The sequence below is a fragment of the Cydia splendana genome, chromosome 9, assembly GCF_910591565.1.
Source record: "Cydia splendana chromosome 9, ilCydSple1.2, whole genome shotgun sequence".
NCBI classification, from domain to species: Eukaryota; Metazoa; Arthropoda; class Insecta; order Lepidoptera; family Tortricidae; genus Cydia; species Cydia splendana.
Genome location: NC_085968.1, coordinates 6,082,110 through 6,103,469, shown reverse-complemented (window position 1 = coordinate 6,103,469; position 21,360 = coordinate 6,082,110). Strand labels below are relative to the sequence as shown.

The 21,360-nt window shown below is 37.6% G+C and overlaps 1 protein-coding gene and 1 non-coding gene across 4 annotated transcripts in view; both read right to left on the bottom strand.

Moving 5' to 3' along the window:
• Positions 1 to 21,360, bottom strand: part of LOC134793431 (uncharacterized) — a 57,489-nt gene that overhangs the window by 5,842 nt on the left and 30,287 nt on the right. For all 3 annotated transcript variants that reach the window (XM_063765000.1, XM_063764998.1, XM_063764999.1), the window contains exons 3-6: positions 20,709 to 20,907; positions 4,490 to 4,628; positions 2,061 to 2,177; positions 221 to 469 (exon numbers count right to left, since the gene is read on the bottom strand). In XM_063765000.1, coding sequence (XP_063621070.1) covers positions 221 to 469; positions 2,061 to 2,177; positions 4,490 to 4,628; positions 20,709 to 20,907 — 704 coding nt within the window. The remainder of the gene's footprint in view (positions 1 to 220; positions 470 to 2,060; positions 2,178 to 4,489; positions 4,629 to 20,708; positions 20,908 to 21,360) is intronic.
• On the bottom strand, positions 7,393 to 7,464 carry Trnaa-ggc (transfer RNA alanine (anticodon GGC)). Its single transcript has one exon. It is a non-coding gene; the product is annotated as a tRNA-Ala (tRNA).

Sequence of the window (21,360 nt, the reverse complement as noted above, 5' to 3'; positions counted from 1 at the left end):
CTGAAACAAAAACTATCACTATTTAATTAAAAGCTGTGAATGACATTACGATCAACAAGTGATATGGTCAAATGATCATGGAGAAGTCTACGTGGACAATGATAATGACCATGATAACGCAAATGAAACATACTAAGCGACTATCCTGCTAAGTAGCACTTCTCCATGCCATTGTGTCCGTCGCTCAAGTATCTTCAAACCTAAATTAGTATCATCAAACCTTAGTGAGGTCTCTGTGCAGTTTCTTGAGATGGAACAGCGTGAGGCCTACGCATACGGCGTTGACGCCGATCCAGAGGGCGTTGAGGACGTAGTGTCGGAAAGGCCCTCGGACAAGAGGGCAAGATGGAGCCGGCCCGTAGGATCCGTAGTGCCCGGCGCTTGCTGCTAGTGCGCCTGACAGAAACGTCGGGCCGAGGTTGATCGTGATGGATGCGAACCAGATCATGAATGTGCCGAAGAGGACGCACTAAAACAAGTGAAGAAAAAATGAGAAAGAATCAGGGTATATAACATTCCATTTCTGACCGCAGCTGCACTACTACTTAGGTACGCTGCACTAGTACGAACGCGTCGGTGTTATTCTCAATTTCCATAGTAAAATGAATGGTAGTGCTGCTGCTGTCGTTGGAAATGGACTGTCACCTTTAAGGTGTTTTCTAATTTCCGACGGCAGGCAACGACGGCACGTTAGGCGGTGCTCCAAATTTAATTTTAATTTAAAGTGAAGTGAAGTGAATCCACGGCGACTTTTTTTCACACTTTAAATTTAATTGTGCATACAAACTTTGGTTCAATTCACGATGTGGTGTAACGTGCAGTTGCTGCTTGCGATCGGTAATAGAATATGACATCTTTATACCTATAAAGAACTCCTTTGCTCTATTGTGTTTTGTTTTAATTATGTAAATACAAAGACACGTCAACATATTTATTTTAAGGCTATCTTTTCCTTTTTTAATGTTATTATTACGGTCCCAAAGGCATTTCTATTATTTGCCCACAAAGTTAAGGGAAAACAAAACAAATTCAATTACAAAAAAGGTTTTAAATGTTACGAATTGAGGCAAGGTTTTTTGTTGACTGTTATTATTATTAATGTGCTAAGCCGCAAGGGAATCGCGGTGAAAACTCTTTGATTTTTATGGGTAACATTTTGTATTCGTAAATTAAAATGTAGGTGGTTTTTAATTACTATGCACCATTCACTAACCCGGGGTTAACCGGTTAAACCTGGAGTTACCATGGTTACCAGTACAATTTGACACTGGGTCCCTTTAATCCCGGGTTAGTGGGATGGTTCCAGTGGCGGTTAGGTATAGTATAGCTAACACTACTTATAGAGGTCACAACATTATGTCGTGTAAAGTCATGTCTAGTGTAATTCTAAGCTTAGAATTCTCATCTCTATATAGTATTTTATACCAGTTTGTGTAATTACTAATTAAACGGCCACCCTCTAAATGGCAAGTACCTGTATTTCTGTTTCAGCAGGTTTAGAAAATCGTGCCTTTCTGACATTTTGCAAGATTTTCCAAATTTAAATGATTTAAAAAAAATTGCCTTAAATGATTTAAAAATGTTGCCATGTATACTCGTATTTCGATGCATTATGTACCGTGTTATACTCTGTGCCTTTATGAAACGGTCGTACGTTTAAATTCTCTCATTATGAAGCTTAATGGCTCATCTCGGAGCTGATCATTACTCGAGGGTGTCCATTAGAGTGGGCTGGGATAAAATCTCTTGCTTCTCCTCATTCCATGAGGTTATGAGAAGGAATATTAACAAAATGCACATTGAAAAGAAAGTACAGTTACAGTAGGTATAAATGTTCCGGTTGATTTATAAAAACCGTAGAGGTTAAAGAATGAAATAAGTGATAGAAAATATTAATTTTGTAAGTGCTCTGGTGAAATACTGAACTACTGATTTTTAAACGACATAATGCCAGTCGCAATTTTTGTCGGTTTTCGAGAATGGATCTCTTATCTAATTCCATTTGAGCTTAATGTTTAGCACCTAATGTGTTTAATATTCAGTACTTAATATAATTGTACCTGCGGGCTGTCCATTAGCAGGGGTGCAGATAAATCGGCTTGTTCTTCTTCATTTTCAGGAAATATGGGGCTGTCATTCAACACCGTAGTCAACATATTCACCGTCGATACCGTTACCTGAAACAAAGGATATGTAACTAACGCGTTTATAAACCGTCTGACGAAAGGGAAAAGCCGTAAAATCTGTAGCCGTAAAAACGTAAAATCTTTTAAATCTGTACAATATTTTATATTTCTGAATATGCGATAATCCTCTGGTCATCTGGTGCTATGTTGTGGCCACCAATATAAATGAGGTAAATTTCGTCTAAATATGGCGAGTATGCAAGGTGATAATGATAATACCTAATATGCTCACGTTTATTTTATTATATCAAGAATATTTTATCGTGTCGCAGCAATTTCATTTGGGCTTTATTGTGAGTCTTTATGTCGTTTGTAATTACTGGGGTCTCCCATTCACAAACATTATATTTAAGTCAACACAAATGTTATGAAAAAAGTAATCATGCTTAGAATTAAACGACTTTTTCATTAAACCCAAGGCTCAGTGCGCACAGTTTTATTTAGTTGTCAAAGGTCACTTATATTAAACAGAGGACGCAAAAATTGCAGAACTAGTTGCTTTTTTATATAACAAATGTGGAAAAAAATGGAGAAAACACTGACCATAAAATTATATTTTTAGGCGATGACGGTTCACATACTGACGAAATAAAAATTAATGATGTTGTAATAAAGTAGGTATGGCGGCACAATGTTATGATTACAATTTGCACAATAGAATTGGTTCACGGTGAAATCGAGCTCATTAAAATGAAATGAGATTTTTACTTTACGCATGATTTAGGTAGCCCAAACCGAATGACGTTGGACAATAGTTAAAGACGAAGACAAAAGCTAACGCTGAATTCGCTTTTTTGTTGAGAAGTTATAAGTGGACACATTAAGAGCACTTAACTCCAGGCTTGGAATAATTCCTCGCTTAATTTTGATGACGCAAATAACTTTTGTCACCTCTAATTATTGATGATATCAAAAATTGCTATAAGATTCTTTTCAGGGAAATTGCTGCTTTTGTGTTCAACAGTGGGGCATTCTTTGTTAGTGAGGTAATACATCCAACTTAGTATTTATACCTTAAACAATTCTTAATTGTTCGTTAGAGACATATGTACCTACATATATTTACTGTTTAGCGTTTAGGTACAAGTTTTATTGTGGCGACAATTACAGCGATGAATGTGGAAATTGCAGCGGTAGATTAATTGTTTCTTAACAAAGCCTGTAATAAATAGGCACTTAGCTTAAATTGTTGGCGTCAAATTTTGTGGCTTGGGCAGAGTGAAAAAGCTTCAATTTACGAGAGTGAAAAAACTTCACTTTACGAGTAGGTATGCTTAGCAATATTGTTACATAAAAAATGTCATGCTATTATTAAATAGGTAAAGTTTTTCAAGTGCCTTGCGCACTTAGAATTTCAGCTCGGTAATTTAATTAAGTTAATGTCTTTAACCTTGTGGAGGACATAGTCTCACTCCGAGTAAGGTAAGTTAAGGTCAGGTTATTCAAAGTTTATTTAATAGTTTAGGTACTCAAAAACATTTAGTCAAGCATCCCTTTGGCTGAATAACATGATGTAATAGTTCATATTAATAAAACGGGTCCAAAGGAATACAATTCTAAAAATTTATAAGTCAACATTTAAACAGTTGAGCCACGCTGTTGCATCGCTGTTTATTGAGATTTCGCAAAACTGTTCACCAAATTTTAAAACCGGAAAAAACTAGATGTGAACGATCGATTGATGGAGGATTAGTTTCAAACGCTCCGAAAAGGAATTCGAGCCTCGGTTTGTGACTATGAATATTTTTCACGGATTTATAACGTTGATTCGAAAATATTACCTAAGCGTGTTTCACGCTATGGGATTTTAGTTTGAAATGAAATGCGTTTTTGTATTCACCTACTCTCATGTTAGTGTCAGTTCATGTTTGAGGTTTTAACCTTTAAATATAATTACAAATTAATACCAGGCTACGCGCTGCGTAGGACTAGGTACCTAGGTTATGTGATAGAGGATGTGGTATTTTTCATTCAACGAAACTATTAAGCTACTAGATGGATTTCAATAAATAAGGTATGTAATCTATTGGTGTACATTGATACTTAGAATTATTACGATTTTCATATCATTCGTATTTCAATGTTAACTTATTCACACTACACGAAAGGCCTGTCTCCATACAGCTCGACGCTATTTAAATCATTAGAAAAATGTAAACAATCTTAAAGGATGCTGATAAGCAATAATGTGTCAACCCACGTCCATTTAGCAATAAGATGTGAATTCAAAAAATGGAGGCTTAAAGTTGAAAAGATTGTGTGTTGACACATTTTTGCTAAACTGGATCCTTTGTCGTACATACCAACAGTAGAAACGCAGTTTCGACCAGCGAGCACTTGTAGACCGGCTGGCAACGGAAGACGGCGATGCCGAGCGGCAGCAAAATGGCGGCGCGTGCGCAGTCCACTACTGCCTGGTGGAACAGTAGCCCGTGTGACCACCTGCAACAAGTAACAACATGTTTAACATAGATCTGAGATTACGGCTGTCTTACGGCGGACATAGGTATGGCCGGCCTGGCCATGTTACGGCGACACGCGCCACGCCTCCGTCAGATATCTAGTAGGTACCTTCTATGATCTGAGGTTTATCCGCTCATTTACCGGACTTCTAGCCTAGTCGATAGTGATCCTGCGTACGATGCCTGGCCAAGTAGACAACATGTCAGTCACTTACGCTCCGTAGTGAATGAAACGCAACTGTCACCGTCACACTAAAATGGAAAAGTGATAGAGACATGCACAAAGCGATTTGATAGCGAAGCGCAAGTGATTGTCACCTTAGCTAGGCCACCTGTACACAGATTCTCTTTCCAGAATTTTTTTTGCATGGCTGACCTCCAGGAGGTCTTCGTCTTCCTCGCGATTGGTTGGGGATATTTGGGTTTGGGGGTAAGTTCATTATTTATTATAAAGAAAAATAAGCGTAAGTCTACTTCTACAGACACCAAAAAAAGCGGGCATAGCTTTTTCTTGGTGTCTGCAGAAGTAGACTAAGTACCTATCAGGAGCTACAGACATTGTCAAAGGCTACAGTGGAGTAAACTAACCTTACGAAGAGCTATATAAAAGCAATTCTACATGCACGTGGTGACTTTAGGAAGTTCACTGGAAGTTCACGTACGCAAATTAGTGGACATCGCCGCATGGATGTGGTAAGAAAGTTTAACATTACGGTCAGTTAATGAAGTTACTTTGTAAGTTCAACTCTTTAACTACATATACTTGAACTTAAAATGTAAGTATAACTTAAACCACGAGCCACGAGCCATACTTCAAGCAGTACGAGTCCGTCATCCCACGCACATTACATATGAACGCCTCATTCAGTCTTAGATTATTCCGTTATTTTTTAGCCAGTAAAATCCAGTGTTCGTACACTCGTATGCTCGTATGTGTATTCTCAGCTTACTTTATAATGTACAGATCCTCACTAAAGGATGATCAGGATCACGCTTCGACGATCAGGGCTGGGGCCGCGGCCGGGCCGGAGCTTCCATCCACCACCATTCCATTCTTAAAGTGAAAATTCGAAACGGGTTTAATAGTTGCGCCAATATTAAAATCGTTTCGAAAGATCCAGTTGTGCCTTAACTTTTAGAGTATAGTCCATTTGATAATGCAGCTATCTTAAGAATAGATACTTCATCTTAATAAAGCTCCATTTTAAGGCATTTGTGAAGCTATTAATAACTGTTGTTTAACAGTTGAAATAGTTCACTGGTTCTGAATTAGATATTAATAGCCCTATCGAACCCTATCGACATGTACTTAATAGCATCCCAGCACCTACTATACTTCTCTATTTAATCAAGGAAAAGCTGCCTTACTGTTAACACAATAAGGTTCATATCCAAGCAATAAAATAGATCCAAAGTTTTAATTCCTCAATACGTGGAATAATAGAGCAGTTGGGAACTTGGTTAGTTTAAGTGCTTGAACAATTAACCTTCAGTGGTCTGTGAAATACGTTAATCGAAGCAAAAATGAACCTTGAGTTTAAGTACCTACATCCTGGCGGCTGGTATGAGTTATGGGCCCCATTTTTCGACAACAATAGGAAGGTTTAAGGCGAATTTAAGTGGACGGGAAATGAGAAAAGATGAAAGTATTTTATACAAGATAAATATAAAAGGCTGAATGCCCAACACAGAAAGTTTTACGCAAGGGTTATGAAATGTATTTTATGAGTATCAGCCGTATTCGAACAATTTGAGATACGTCAAATACTAGATATTGAAACGATATGGATTGGATATGTCAGTGTCAAGTTTGGACAAGTCAGCTAGTTTAGTGAACAATAAAAGTCCGTGATATCTTAAAAGCACTCGATCTTTAGAGTTTGGTAGTTTTTAGCTTTTTTAAGCCATTAAAATCTGTTATTTGAAAATTTGTTTCGGAAACATATTTCCGGACTTACTCGGGACCTCGCATTTGACACATTTGGAGTGTTTAGCGTAAGGTACAGCAGCAGTAGTGTCGGTACTTATCACGCAAGTGAAAATAAATTGATACTGAATAAACATGACGATAAGTAAATTGTAACCTGACTCCACATGCCTGGAAAAATTAATTAATGATGTAGGTGATGTGTGATAATAAAACTTATCTACATGTGTATTGCTTGTTTCCACTTCTCAGTAACAATTTAGTACGGAAAAACAGCCAGTATTTCATTATGTTTCCTTTTATAAAGAGTGTGAACTTGTGAAGCAATGTCCATTGATAAAAATCGTTCTAATAAATAATAACATCAGCTCTCGAGGAACTTTGACAAGCTCAACGAAAAATAGCGATGACATCAACCTGTGATCACGCCCACGACTCTCCAATTACCGTCATCCCTCCTATCACTGCGTCACGAAAGTGGTTAAAAGAAGAAATACTTTATCGCTCGATCCATTAATCATCGTCCCTCGTGATTGACGAGGAAAGTGCCGGGAGAAATGTTTTTGCTATTATGATGCTTCACTTGCGGTGCTAAATATTAAGTTACCTTGACACGATGGTCCCGATTGAGAGTTTTATTAGTTTTGTCAAATTATTTTACAGGCGGCCTTAAGTTCTTGTAAGTTAAAATCGTTTCACTTTTTCTTATGGCAGAAAATTCTTTAATACCAAGGTTTCACGAACTTTGTAGGCATAATATCTATAAATTGTAAATACAGACGTCAATCACAATGAAAAAATCAACGAATATCAATTCTGGCCAACATGGGATTCGAACCCACATCCTTGGATTGCCTGTCCAATGCGTTACCAATTCCGCCAGCTGACCATCCGTCAATCAACGCATACTAACTACTATTTGTATTTCTTATTATTTTCAGGATACCGAGTACTAAGTATTAGAATAAGAGTAGGATTAGTTATATTCTTTTTTCTTCCTAACGATTACACAGCACAAGCTCCCTAATGCGTTTCAGATAACCATTAAATGTTTTTTTTGTAAGATCTTTGGGCACGATAATAGTTTTCTCGTTCAATCTTAATGATAATGATGTTTAAGCATGCGAAGATGCTTGTCTTCTGAATTATGTTTATTGAGGAAAACCGATGGTTCTTGTTATAGTTCCAAATAACCCCATGGCATCGGACAATGAGGTACCTATCTAATAAATTCCGTGAGCCTCACACAGATTTAATACTTGTTTACATTAATAAAACGGGTCAAACATTTTTCGCGCAAGTTGAAGCTCTTTGTTATGAAAAGGAACATATTATCAAGGAATATTTCCGACTTAATATTTTAATATGCGGTATCTAATCTTCTTATTCAAGTAATAATAAGGAATTAGATTGAAAAGAGCAATCTGGAAATCTGTTCCAATTCTGTTGTCGTGTAGCCCGATACCCTTTGGAGATAAAAGACGAAAATAACGAGCTCCCAAACTGATACCTTTTGTGTTGTCAATCTTCGATTTCACTGTCTTCGCCAGAAAATAGGTCAGGGCGTTCACTAAAATTTGGTACCTGTATAGTTTCCGTGTCTACGGCTCAATTGTTTCATTGTAAGCGTTTAAGAGGGAATGTTTTGAAAATGTGCACAGCAAGGACTCATAGATATATTTTTGATTAGGTAACATAAATTATAAACGGTGGCCAAAAAATAGCTGCATTCCCGTTGCCAGGGAGGTTTTAGAATTATACTGAGCACCTTTAACTATGGGACCAACCCCGATCTCGCGAAAAATAAAAATGACCCCCCATAGAAAATGAACCAGCGAAAATGTATGAAACAGCCAAATTTTTTTTCGCGATTTTGGGGTTGGTTCTATAGTAAAAGTTGCTCAGTATAATCCCAAAACCTCCGTGGCAACGGGAATGCAGTTCTTTTTTAGCCATCGTGTACCTATAGAATACGCGTAGGTATGTTAGACTGTATATAATATTGGCCATTTAAATTATCCATTCAAATGCTGAAAACCCTTTGACTATCTTGTTATTGTATCATATTAGCTCAAAACAGTTTATGCTGAATAATAAACCTGACCCTAATCTAATCAGTATTCTACGAAAGCACTAAATTATTCCTTTTATGTACGGGTTAGTTAGTATTGCTACGCATTACGAATGTTAAGTGTAATCATCTTTTTGTCTCCAACGTGTGCATATTGCAGACTAAATTACCATTTTATTTAAAGGTATATAGCAAATTAGTATCCAAAGGAAAAAAACCGCGTTTTTCATAAATTTTAAATAGGTACTTAACAAGTTTGCTATTCATCCTTATCTTAAGTTTATTTTTGTTTGTTTGTTTAATGCCATAAGTTTAGTCAGTCAGCCTTATAATGTTTTTTTAAATATACTTTTTACTCTTTTGTGGCAAGACTAAAATCAAAGGGGTAGTTTAGGTCTGTAGATCTTTCGCCGCTGCCGTTCGCGTTCGACCGTTAAGAGCCAACAGGAGTGGTCATTTCTCCATACAAACGTACTCCTCGTTTTCCTCCGTGGTTTTTGAAGCTAGAGCAATGATTTTTTCAACACAGATTAATATTGTCAATATCTGTGTCGGACCGTTTTGCTTTTTTTGATATTTTTGTTTTTTTAGGCGCTAGAGACCTTCAAAAATGGCCAAAATGGCCTAATTGACTATGCCGCAATGAAAGGCGTGGCATTCAAAACTGATATCAATTAGCCAAAAAAGCAAAACGGTCCGACACAGATAATTTCATAATCATTTAGATTTCCAAATTTGGTTACGATTGGTTAAGTTTTGGAGGAGGAAACAGAGGAGTACGAAACCTCGATTTTTGAGATTTTTACGCAGGAGTTTTCGCCTTGTCCTTATCGCACTACTTTTAGGTGCCGCTTCCGTTAGCGAGACGGGTATATTGACCTAAAATATTTAAAACTCAGCTCCTGTTTCGTCTTAAAATGAAAGATAAATGTTATCTCTCAGTTCATAAACTTTTATTCCGTGGCCTGCCTTAATAGCACAGAGTTGGCATGAAACTAAAAAAAGTTTCCAAGTTTGTTAACCAACTTTATCGTACAGAAATTATCTTCGTCCTGTTGTAAGTGGACAGTCGGCCAAGTAAAGGTGACAGTCCATTTCCAACTACAGTAGCCTTACCATTCATTTTACTATGGACATTGACAATAACACCGACGCGTTCGTACTAGTAGTGCAGCTGCGGTCAGAAATGGTATGTTACCCTTAGGCATAATAAAATGTTTATAGGGTTATATTATTTTATATGATGGCGGCACATTCTGTTGGCTTTATTACAGTTTTATTTGGAAGAGGTCCATGTTTATTAGCTATTGCTGATAATTTTAGGCTACGATTTCACCAACATACAGAGAGCATTTTACAACATTAAAGAATATTTTGAATATGATAGAGATATGTAATATTGTATAACACCTAGCTTTTAAGTCACGAAAACTAACTATTAGTTCTAGGTAGTACCTAACTAATTAGTTTAAGACATAATTTGCATGTAAATATAGGTATTAAGTAGATGTAAGTAAACATTGCACGCCCATGTCGGGTAACTGTTGGGACAATGTTCTTGTATAAATGTCATCTTCTGTACACAGTTTGTCAATAAAGTGTTTCTATTCTATTCTATTCTATTCAATACATACTTATAATTGGGACGAGATTAAGGCAATCAGAATAGAGGCGCATATCGTTCAGCATCATTAGATTAACTGGACTTCAATAAGAGCCTTAGGAGTGATTCAAACAGTTGAATTCAGTGTTCCTGAATAGAATCGTGACCAATCGCGTTTTCCGATCTTGGGGCTAAGTTGGGGCTGTACGAATAGATTTATGTTGTTTCAAGGCAGATTCAATTTGCATATGTGTTAATATCAAAAACAATCTTGTTTCAAGCGCATTAGATTTTAATTACCATGTTGCGTTTGAAAAATATCCAATGACAATCTTTATTATATGTCATGTTTATCTCTATGTAATTAATTGTCTGGATGGTTTAAAATTAAATTAGCTTTATTTTGTCTTTAAAGCCGGAGGATTGAAGTTTGCAAAATGCTAGTAAAAGAAATTAAACGTTAGGGTTGCTTCTTTATTGGTGGTAGGTATTTTTGGTGGTAGAAGTGGAAAGTAATAAGATTTTTGTTCTCTTTCAACCCGATGATTTTTAATTCGTGAGAACGAAATGGGTAATTATAATACTTGTGTGAAGATACTGAAGTCGTGTTTGATGCGCGACTCTGACAGAATATAACTACCTACTAAACGTTCAGGTGGTACGAGTAAGCGGTCACTTTAAACTGGTATACACCCACTTGCCAGAATTTCATTTGCCATAATAGTCAACAGCCATTATATTGTTTCCCATAATTACATATGCAATACTTATTGATTACTATATTAGTCACGTGCCAGAAACTTTGTTTCCCATAAAATCAATTTCAATAATATCATTTGTCATCATCATTGTAAGCCATAATTATCACTAGCCATAATAAAAATGGGTTAGGTTAGGTTTGAACTGCGACCCTTACAGAAAAGTAATGCTACTGGAAAAGTGGGTTAGGTTAGGTTTGAACTGCGACCCTTACAGAAAAGAAATGCTACTGGAAAAGTGGGTTAGGTTAGGTTTGAACTGCGACCCTTACAGAAAAGAAATGCTACTGGAAAAGTGGGTTAGCTTAGGTTTGAACTGCGACCCTTACAGAAAAGAAATGCTATCAGAAAAGTGAGTTAGGTTAGGTTTGGATTGCGACCCTTACAGAAATCAAATGTTACTAGAAAAATGGGTTAGGTTAGGTTTGAACTGCGACCCTTACAGAAAAGAAATACTACTGGAAAAGTGGGTTAGGTGAGGTTAAATATTCTTTTAAATAATATTATTACAATTAATAATATGGACAACAACACGTATGGCACTCGTACGTTCTGGAATCTAATAATAGGGTAAACAAAGAGTATGTCACATCATTTTTATGGTAAACAAACAATTCGGGCAAATGAAATTCGGGCATATGAGTATTATTTTATATAATGTTCGGACAAACAATAGACAACCCTTTAAACTCAACCTCATTTTGCCTATCTATCGTCACTTGAATAGGTTAATTCGAAAACAACCATATGAATAAATGCATTTCATGTTATTAATTTCATAGTGACTGGTTGATTCTGAATTAACCGATTCACTTTCAACCTTAAACTGCTTTCTTAAAATCCGTGTGAATATTTCTATTATACCTAATAGGTATTGATTTATTGCCACTATTCCGTGTCATGAATAGTTATAGTGTTGTTATGACATCCGACATTACGGAGCTTTACGATGCCGGAACACTTACATCGACATACAGATATATTGATATTACAATGCTCGTAAATTATAGGCAATTGACTTTGCTACTCAATCACTTTATTAAGGCTTGATTAATTTCAGCTGACCTGGTTCCAGTCTGAATGCTGTCATGCTTAGGTTGGTATAAAGTTTGGTTGCCTATTGCATATCTACGAAGAGCAACAATACACTCTTTTTTTTGGGCAGTCGTGTAAAAATAGGACTGTGTGAATTAACCTTTACTAAGTATTAGTAAGTAATCAGGAACCAACCACCAGGAATTCATATCTATCTTACAATTGTTTTTTTTCTTCGTTTTATATGTCCATGATGAGGCATTAAGTCAGTGTGCTTATATGGAGGGGGAGACCGTAAAGAACAAATCGAAGTAGTGTCCAAAGGTGTAGACATTGTCATTGCTACTCCTGGACGACTAAATGACCTTATAATGGTTAGGCACCTGAACATCATAAACTTCTCGTACATTGTCCTTGATGAGGCTGACAGAATGTTAGACATGGGCTTTGAACCTCAAATCAGAAAATCCTTGTTTGATGTCAGACCTGACCGCCGGACAGTAATGACCTCAGCCACCTGGCCCACAGGTGTGCGGCGCTTAGCAGAGTCCTATATGCAGGACCCTATCCAGGTTAATGTTGGATCACTGGATCTTGCAGCTGTTCACACAGTGACACAAAAAGTTGTATTTGTTGAGGAAGTTGACAAAGAGCATATCTATAATATCTTCAAAATTTTCTCAATTTCCATATTTAACTTCCAGTTTAAAAATGGCCGGGTTGTTGGACTTCACGTAAGTCCTCACAGAGACATTACAACATTTATCTTAGGCAAATGAAGAAAGTTCTTGGGATGTCATCAACTCATCATCTAATAGTTTTCTGGGACCTAGACCAAGTCGTCTGACCATCTCTTCTTCCATGCATCTTATTGCTGGTCTTTTGCGTGTTCCTTACTTGATTGCCGCTCCTGAACACTTTTGCCATGGCAGGCGATCGAAACGAGTGTCATAATGAAAATTCCCACGTGATTTTATTGCCTTGAGTGCAGGATAGCACCGGAAGCGGTACGTTTGATTAATATCCAGCACGCGATAGTGTCAGACCAGCCAAAGACGTTGATAATAATGTAGTGTCTGACTTTATAATTCAGCGGAGAATGTGACATTCATAATTTGAAAGCCACCAGCGACTTGGAATTCGGTAATGGCACTCTCATACAATCTATCACCATTAGAATACCAAATTGCAGCACCAAATTCATTCGAAACCTTTTTAGCCGATTTTAGCTAGAAATAACAATTCAAACTCTATAACAAAAGGTTGGTGTAACATACATTGCTACTTTGCTATGTCAGAAACGTGGATTGTTCCCCTACTCCAGTTTAATCAACTCTCTACTTCAGCTCTTTAATCCTAATTCAATGCACCGTACGTACACGGAAGTCCTTGACAACAAAGCTCTGACAACACAAAGAGGTAGGTACTACGTGGGCTACGTGCATTCAGTTCTACAGAAACCGAATACCGGTTTTATCGTATACATGGCAAAATGATTGACGGTGTATACATTTTAGTTAGTATACATATTACCTACTTTTCGAACAATTCTAGTAGGTATTCAATTAGAGTATGTGGACAAAGCAAAACAATGTTAGGTCGTTACTCTTGTTTTTTGTATCGTGTACCTATAAATGATATTATCACGCTATATTATATTTAAAATAAGCATATTTTTTTATTTGCATATTTGTTTTATTTTATGAAATGTTATTATAAATTACAAGCAGGTACCTAAGTCTATTTATTTAGCATAATAATATATTATTAAATAAATAATTTAGCCTTTATACGTGCCATCGCTGGGCACAGGCCTCCTCTCAAGCACGAGAGGGTTTGGGCTATAGGTAGTCCCCACGCTGGCCCAATGCAGGTTGGGGGCTTCACATACACCTTTGAATTTCTTCGCGGATGTAGGTATGCAGGTTTCCTCACGATATATTACTATTCATTTTCAATTGTTCACACAACATATAAGTAAGCTCGGCATTAAACTGCAAGACCGAGTGAAGAATGTCGAAATCCGACGCCGCACCAAGGTACGAGACGTGGGTGACGTCATCTCCAAGCTTAAATGGAGTTGGGCGGGACATGTTGCTAGGCAGAGTGATGGCAGGTGGACCAAAATGTTGACGGATTGGTGGCCGCTTTCGGATGAAAGAAGCGCCTGGCGTCCGCTAGCTCGTTGGGTGGATGACATTCGGAAAATCGCGGGGCACTTTTGGATGAGACTAGCCCAGGACCGGGATAAGTGGCGTACACGAAGAGAGGCCTATGCTCAGCAGTGGGCGACTGAAGGCTAGAATGATGAAAATGATGATGATGATAAGTAAACTAAATTTAGGTACCTCATCTAAAGTGAAATATATTATGTCATTTGTTTCTTACGCGTTCTTCTATTCACTTTCGGCCTGAATCCTTGAAAGAAAGGTTAGGGCATTTAGTGACTCGTCTGAAAGATTTGTATTCGTTACAGTAAGAATTATTGTGTTTTGTTTAGGTATATACTACAGAATCCAACAAAAACAAGAAGTTTTAACCTTTGGACAATTGCGGATTTTGGTGCATACTTACACAAAAAATAATATTATTATTACCTGTAGAAAGTACTTTTTACATTGTATTTTTATCTGCCCCTTAATTTGGACTCATGTCCATAATTTTGTAATCATGGACAGATATCAAAATATTTGTACTCGTATCGATTTGCGAATTTCCTAGTTTTCGCACTTGTATCATAATGTACTATTACAATACATTGCAATATATCGATTATAATATCATTTTGATATCAAGCCACGCGCTGCCAATAATATACTTATGCTGCTTGGGTATATTAATGGTCCCAATTTTGATCAAATCTCTTATGCTACTTTCAATATTCTGAAAAATCCAAGATTAAAAGGATTTAAAATAAATACCTAACCCTTTGGAAGCGGCTTATGAATCCTTAAAGCCTTATTGTATTCATTGAAAGCCCCTGAAGAACTTCCATTGAAACGGATTTATCAAATACGATTCATGGTACTTACCTGCCTTAATATTATATTTCTCTCGGTTTTGGAAGTGTTCATTTTGCCTTTGGCTTTTTCGTTGCGAATTCAATTTGCGTAAAGGCAATGTTCGTTTTTGGACATAGGCATTTACAAAACGACTCGCCGAGCTGGTTTATCTATTAAATATTACTCTGTTATTTAGCAAAATGGCAAAAAAGGTATACCTACAAATGTAATGTGAAAAGAATATGGTTTATGGTAATTCACTAAACAAAGTTTATGGTAATTCACTAAACGTAAGGCACTTAATAATTTGAAACGCTGGTAATGTCAAATTGATTACCGTAAAATGGGGTGAGTTGGGTGAAATTTGACTTTCAAACCTCGATAAAATTTAAGTTTTACATGTGAAAACTGAATGGTGTAGGTATATAATAAGTGGTTCGGACGTTTGTATTTTAGTTTGTGTTTTATTTTGGGTAGTTCCATTTCATAACTTTGACGATAAAGAGGAAAACCCACCTCACCCCATAGTGCCTCGTATTTGGGGTGAGAGGGTTTTTCATACAAAGGTGATTTTGGAAGATTGTTGGATCGTTTTTTTTTTATTATGCGTATTACTATAGCCCCATTTTAAATTGGAATACATTATTTTTGTAGCAGTAGCCTTAAAAACACACCTCACCCCCCTCTCAAACCTTCTCTCCCCATTCATAACCCATAGCTCCCCGCGAAACCTACTCACCCCGTTTTACGGTACGTACCTATGTCTGTACCTACTGACCTACCTATACATATACCTAGGTTAGGCGAAACTATATAGGTAATTGGTGCTGAAAGCGTTAGTACCTATTTGGCGAAATACAATGTAACACCAGGGGGGTGTCACTACGCAGTTTAGGTACCATTGGCCGGCGCACCTCCCGGGCAGGGCACTCAGGGCAGGCGTATGGCAGTGGGCTGCCGCTCGACCGCACGATAGTCGTGTCACGTGGCGCTCGCGCAAACAAGATTCACGGTTCGTGCGCGATTATGAGTTTCAATTTTGTTGCAGGCGGCGAGTATAGGTATAATTTTATACCTAAATCTGACTTTTGTGAAGGAGTGAATTTTCTGTACGGTAGTACTATTAGTTATTCTGTGGTAACACGCCAAGGTGCGTTTCATTAAGTTGCAGTTCCACTGAGTCCCCGGATTAAGTGTCAGATCAGAAAAAATAGAAATTCAAGTCTACGTTGTATAATATCTACCAGTGTTCTACCTATAGTAAGTTTGTATTTACCTTCTTATGAACTTTCAGGGGTCGTTTTTTTAGGGTTCCGTACCTCAAAAGCGGAACCCTTCAGGATCACTCGTGCGTCTGTCTGTCTGTCCGTCTGCCACAGCCTATTTTCTCGGAAACTACTGGACCAATTAAGTTGAAATTTGGTACACATATGTAAATTAGTGCCCCAAAGATGGACTTGTTTTTTTTTTATAATTTTAAAATACATAGGTTCGAAGTTATTTAAGAAAATAGCCAAAATATGACCATTCCCCCCCCTTTATCTCCGAAACTACTGGGTCTAAAATTTTGGTAAAACACACAAAATAGTCCTTTACCTATAGATGACAGGAAAACCTATTAGAAACATGCAATCAAGCGTGAGCCGGACTTATGTACGGAACCCTAGAAACGCGAGTCCGACTCGCACTTGGCCGGTTTTTTAAGTTACCAGATACTATTTAATACAAATAATTTAATTATAGGTATAGACTATCAAATAGCCTACAGCTAATAACCGGCTTAAAGCACTCGGCGTGCTGATGATGAAGCGCTAAATCCTCAACCATGATGACTTTTCAGCGTTGGTGGTCTCAATGCGTCTCTGGCTTAGTTAAACATGGCAGAGAGCAAATTGCAGCCGCCGCCTCGCGATTAATTGCGCAGCTTTTTCAAAAGCTTACTCGTATGAACAGTACGTTCAAAATAACGCGTTGATATTGTTTTTCTTTAGCGTAGGTATATTTAAATTGCCACCGATTTTTGAAGTGAAAACTTCTTTAGCGGCGCTGGGCACTTTTTGAGGTGGGGAAAAAATGATAAACTCGAGACAGCGTAACGCGTAACGCGATCACGTGACCGTAACGTTTAGATGGCCACTCATTTAAATGGCATTTAAATCAATAAAGAAAAACTCAATGACATTACATGAAAAAGGTTCTAATCTTTTACGTGTTGAAATACGAGGACCTCACAGTTACATTCTAACTTTATATCGCTCAAATATAATTCAATAAAGCTACATCTTGATGAATTTGCTAATAAAAGTGAACTCTTGTACTGGTGAATAAAACTCAAAATATCATGACAAATATATTTAGATGCGAGGTCTGCAAGGTAACTTTACAATTTCTATTCGAATTTTAAACAATTAACGCTACAAAGGAGATCGTCGATTTTGGGCCCAGAGTAAACCATCACGTATATAGTATAGACTATTACAGTAATTATATACGCATTCTATTATTAAAAAAGATATAATATTGGGTAAAAATAAAACGGGAATTAGAAATATATAATTAAAAGACATTATATTATTCATTTCCGTAAATCAATGTATTATATATTAACAAAAGTCTTGCCGTCGTCAACATCTTTATTAGCATTGACATAACGCTCAAATTCACACAAACCGAGATTTTTTCACTAAGGAGTTATAAAATTTCATTGCATTAAACTATAAGGTGGGTAGCCATAAGTCATAGTTGACATAAGTGCGTTTCGATACTATTCAAAATATCAGTAGTGTCATTCATTATTTTTTTTTTCCCTAGCCTACTTTGGTGTCCCACTGCTGGGCAAAGGCCTCCCCTCGTTTTTTCCACTCGACCCTGTCATCGGCATTTTCCCACCATTTGGGGTATAATGCGTCCAAGTCGTCCCGCCATCTCCTTTTCGGTCTGCCTAAACTCCGGCCTGCACCGTCTATTGTGTTCCGTGGGTCCCACTCAGTAACCATTATGATTTATTTAATATATACCTACTTTTAAATTCTAAATCGACTGTAAAAATGCCTAAAATAAGTAGTTAAGAAATATAGTCATTTGACTTTTTATTTAGTTACATAGTTTGGAGATTTAAACGAGTTCAGAATACGACGATATCATGCTACTTTTATTTAACTAAACGCAACCATTTTTATCAATCTGTCAAATATTTTCAAGTAACGCCAACCTTAAATAAACCTTACTTCACTGAAAGAAGATTTAAAATGAATCTGTTCACTCTCCGTAGAAGTAAAAATGAACTTCCGAATAAGATCAAAATATAACTTTTTATTGAACGCGGATACGATTTCAGTTTCATTTACATGTCAGACTTTGTCTATTTTCTTTTAAAAAGTCAAAACACTTTTACAGAACAGTGTGAGTAGTATACGCTTTTGTATATAAAAGTTTTTCTTGTCTTGTTCAAGTTTTTATTGCAGTATTTCTCAAAATTCCCGTTATATTTCGTGATTCTGTTTTTATCATCATGATCTAGTAATTATAACGATTAATTTCCTATATATATTACATGTATACGTTCAATTTGCGAGTGGGCCCAAACGCCTAAGAAAATCGACGATCTCCTTTGAATTTCGAATTTTAAACAAACTCACTTTCAGCTTTCACAAACCAGCAATTTCGGAACTAAAGTTTTTCAATAGAAAGGAGGACTAGTCATTGAGTTTTCACTTCTGTTGGCACTCCCGGAGTGCAACTCGTTGTTTTTTTATTACCTATTTCATTTATTTTTGGGCTGATGCCGTTTTTCTATGACTGGAGGCCCGTGTTTAAGCAACGCATATTAGGTTTAATGGCTCCTCTACACGAAGGGCCAGCGCCGGCCACTCCAGGGGACGCATTTATGCGTTAGAGGGAGCAAGTGAAATTGCTATCTCATTCTACCGCATGGCTGCGTCCCTTGGAGTGGCCGGCGCTGGCCCATCGTGTAGAGGAACCATAAGTTGCGAAGCGAGATGTATAGAAAGCAATTTACGTAGACGTTAGCGTTTATGTCAGTCTTGACACTGTCAGTGACTCATTTGAAGAACCTCGACTTAAAATAACAATAAGGAGAAGAATGATTATAGAGAGCAAATCAGGGCCACAGTATGACTCTAGCAACGAATAATATCAAGACTTTTTAATAGGTAGTCTCAAGTTCACCTTGTGTATTATAAGCCCTAAACCTAATACTACTTAGAATTCAAATCTATCGCCGATCCTATTATAACTTGCCGTTTTCAATATTCAGTGGGATAATCTGTGCGATAACTTTATCTACGAAAGTATGTAAAGGACTAAAGGCTCGTTTACATTTATGGAGCGAACCGCGCAAAAATGTTATGACTGTTATGAGTGAGACCGCGGAGGTATTACAATTTGTTACGTAATAGCAAAGTTTGCGCCTTCTTTTGTTGTCAAACGACAAAAGAGAGAAGGACCGATAAAATAGATGATTAGGCGAGAAATAGAGCTTTCACACTTACGGTTCGCAGTTTGGCATAGGTATTTACCTATAGGTAAGTTTGTGAAATCATGCAGGATCATAATCATCCCTTGAGATACAGTTGATTGATTAGTAAGACTGATTACATTGATTACATGTTCGTTGTTTATTTTATTTATATCGGCTCTTCTCTATACCCATCTTTATATTGTGGTCATATACCAAGGTAAACGTGTACAAAAGGTTAAGGTGAAAGGTTAAGCAGAGTTGATTAAAAACTGTTTTTAGCTGTCATATAAACTTCGTATTTTTATTTTTTAGTTAACCTTACAACTTAAACACTAGGTAAGAATTGCTCGCGCCCTGTAGCCCGGGCGTAAGAATACGGCTACGGTATCCCCTGCCTGTCGTAAAAGGCGACTAAAAGGGGTTCTCGGGGTCGGAGACGATCGCAGCTAGGGACAGCGACTGAAAAACCGGGCAAGTGCGAGTCGGACTCGCGCACGAAGGGTTCCGTACCATAATGCAAAAAAAAAAAAACAAAAAAAAAAGCAAAAAAAAAAACGGTCACTCATCCAAATACTGACCACTCCCGACGTTGCTTAACTTTGGTCAAAAATCACGTTTGTTGTATGGGAGCCCCATTTAAATCTTTATTTTATTCTGTTTTTAGTATTTGTTGTTATAGCGGCAACAGAAATACATCATCTGTGAAAATTTCAACTGTCTAGCTATCACGGTTCGTGAGATACAGCCTGGTGACAGACGGACGGACGGACGGACGGACGGACGGACGGACAGCGAATTCTTAGTAATAGGGTCTACCCTTTGGGTACGGAACCCTAAAAAGAGGGGACCCACAAAGGGGCATAACGCTAGGACGGCACTGGCGCGTTCATTGGAGATGCCAGAGCTTTCCAAAATGCGCCGAGGAGGACAACTGAGAGGTTTTTAGTCGGTGAAAGTCCGACATAACCTCCGCGCTGTCCCTGCGGTGCGGAGGTATCCACAACGGATTTTCCTCTCAAAAAAAGGCAAGAATTGCTCACAATACATAAGTATGAAATATATGTCGCATACATAAATAGATAACGATCGATTCCAGAACGATTCACATGTGGATGAAGGAAGATGAGTTGGTAGTAGTTTAAACAGATCTGAAGTGTGACTAATGATACCAAAGGCGTACTGACCTCCTCAACTGCTTCTTGCTAAGTATAACCGTCATCAGCGCTAGATTGGCAGACATTCCCAGCCCCGACAGCGCCAGCAATGCCGCCGCGCTGGCGGCGCCGCCCGGCGGGCAGTGCCGCGTGTGGTTGAGGATGGATGAGTTGGTCGCACCGGCCGACCCGAAACGCAGGTTTGCGCCGATCATGGCCACTGCCGATCCTGAGGAATACATGGATATTTATTGCAAATGTTTTGCGTCACTATATGTTTTTGGGTCTATTGGGCCTTTATCACAAATATGACCTGTGATTTCAATACAATTTCACTATCGGGGGAAAAATTAGAGGCATTTTTTGCCATTTCGTCACAAAAACTCACAATATCTCAATGTGTCACGTTACAATAGCAAACTGCGGTAACAGTTGCTTGGTCGATAAAAGCAGACCAAATTACCTATATGTGACTTACATTCTTTTTTATAAAGTGGCAATTTAACGACCTTCGTTCAAATTGGTCCCCTATTTGCAAAAATGTATGTAACGTTGCTTTTAGCACAAGGCCTAAACGGGTTAGAGTTATAGCCTAAACATGATTATATCTTCAACCACATCTCAACGATAAACTCTACGTGATACTGCAATGCAGTGGAGCAGTTTAATTGTCCCTTCGGCG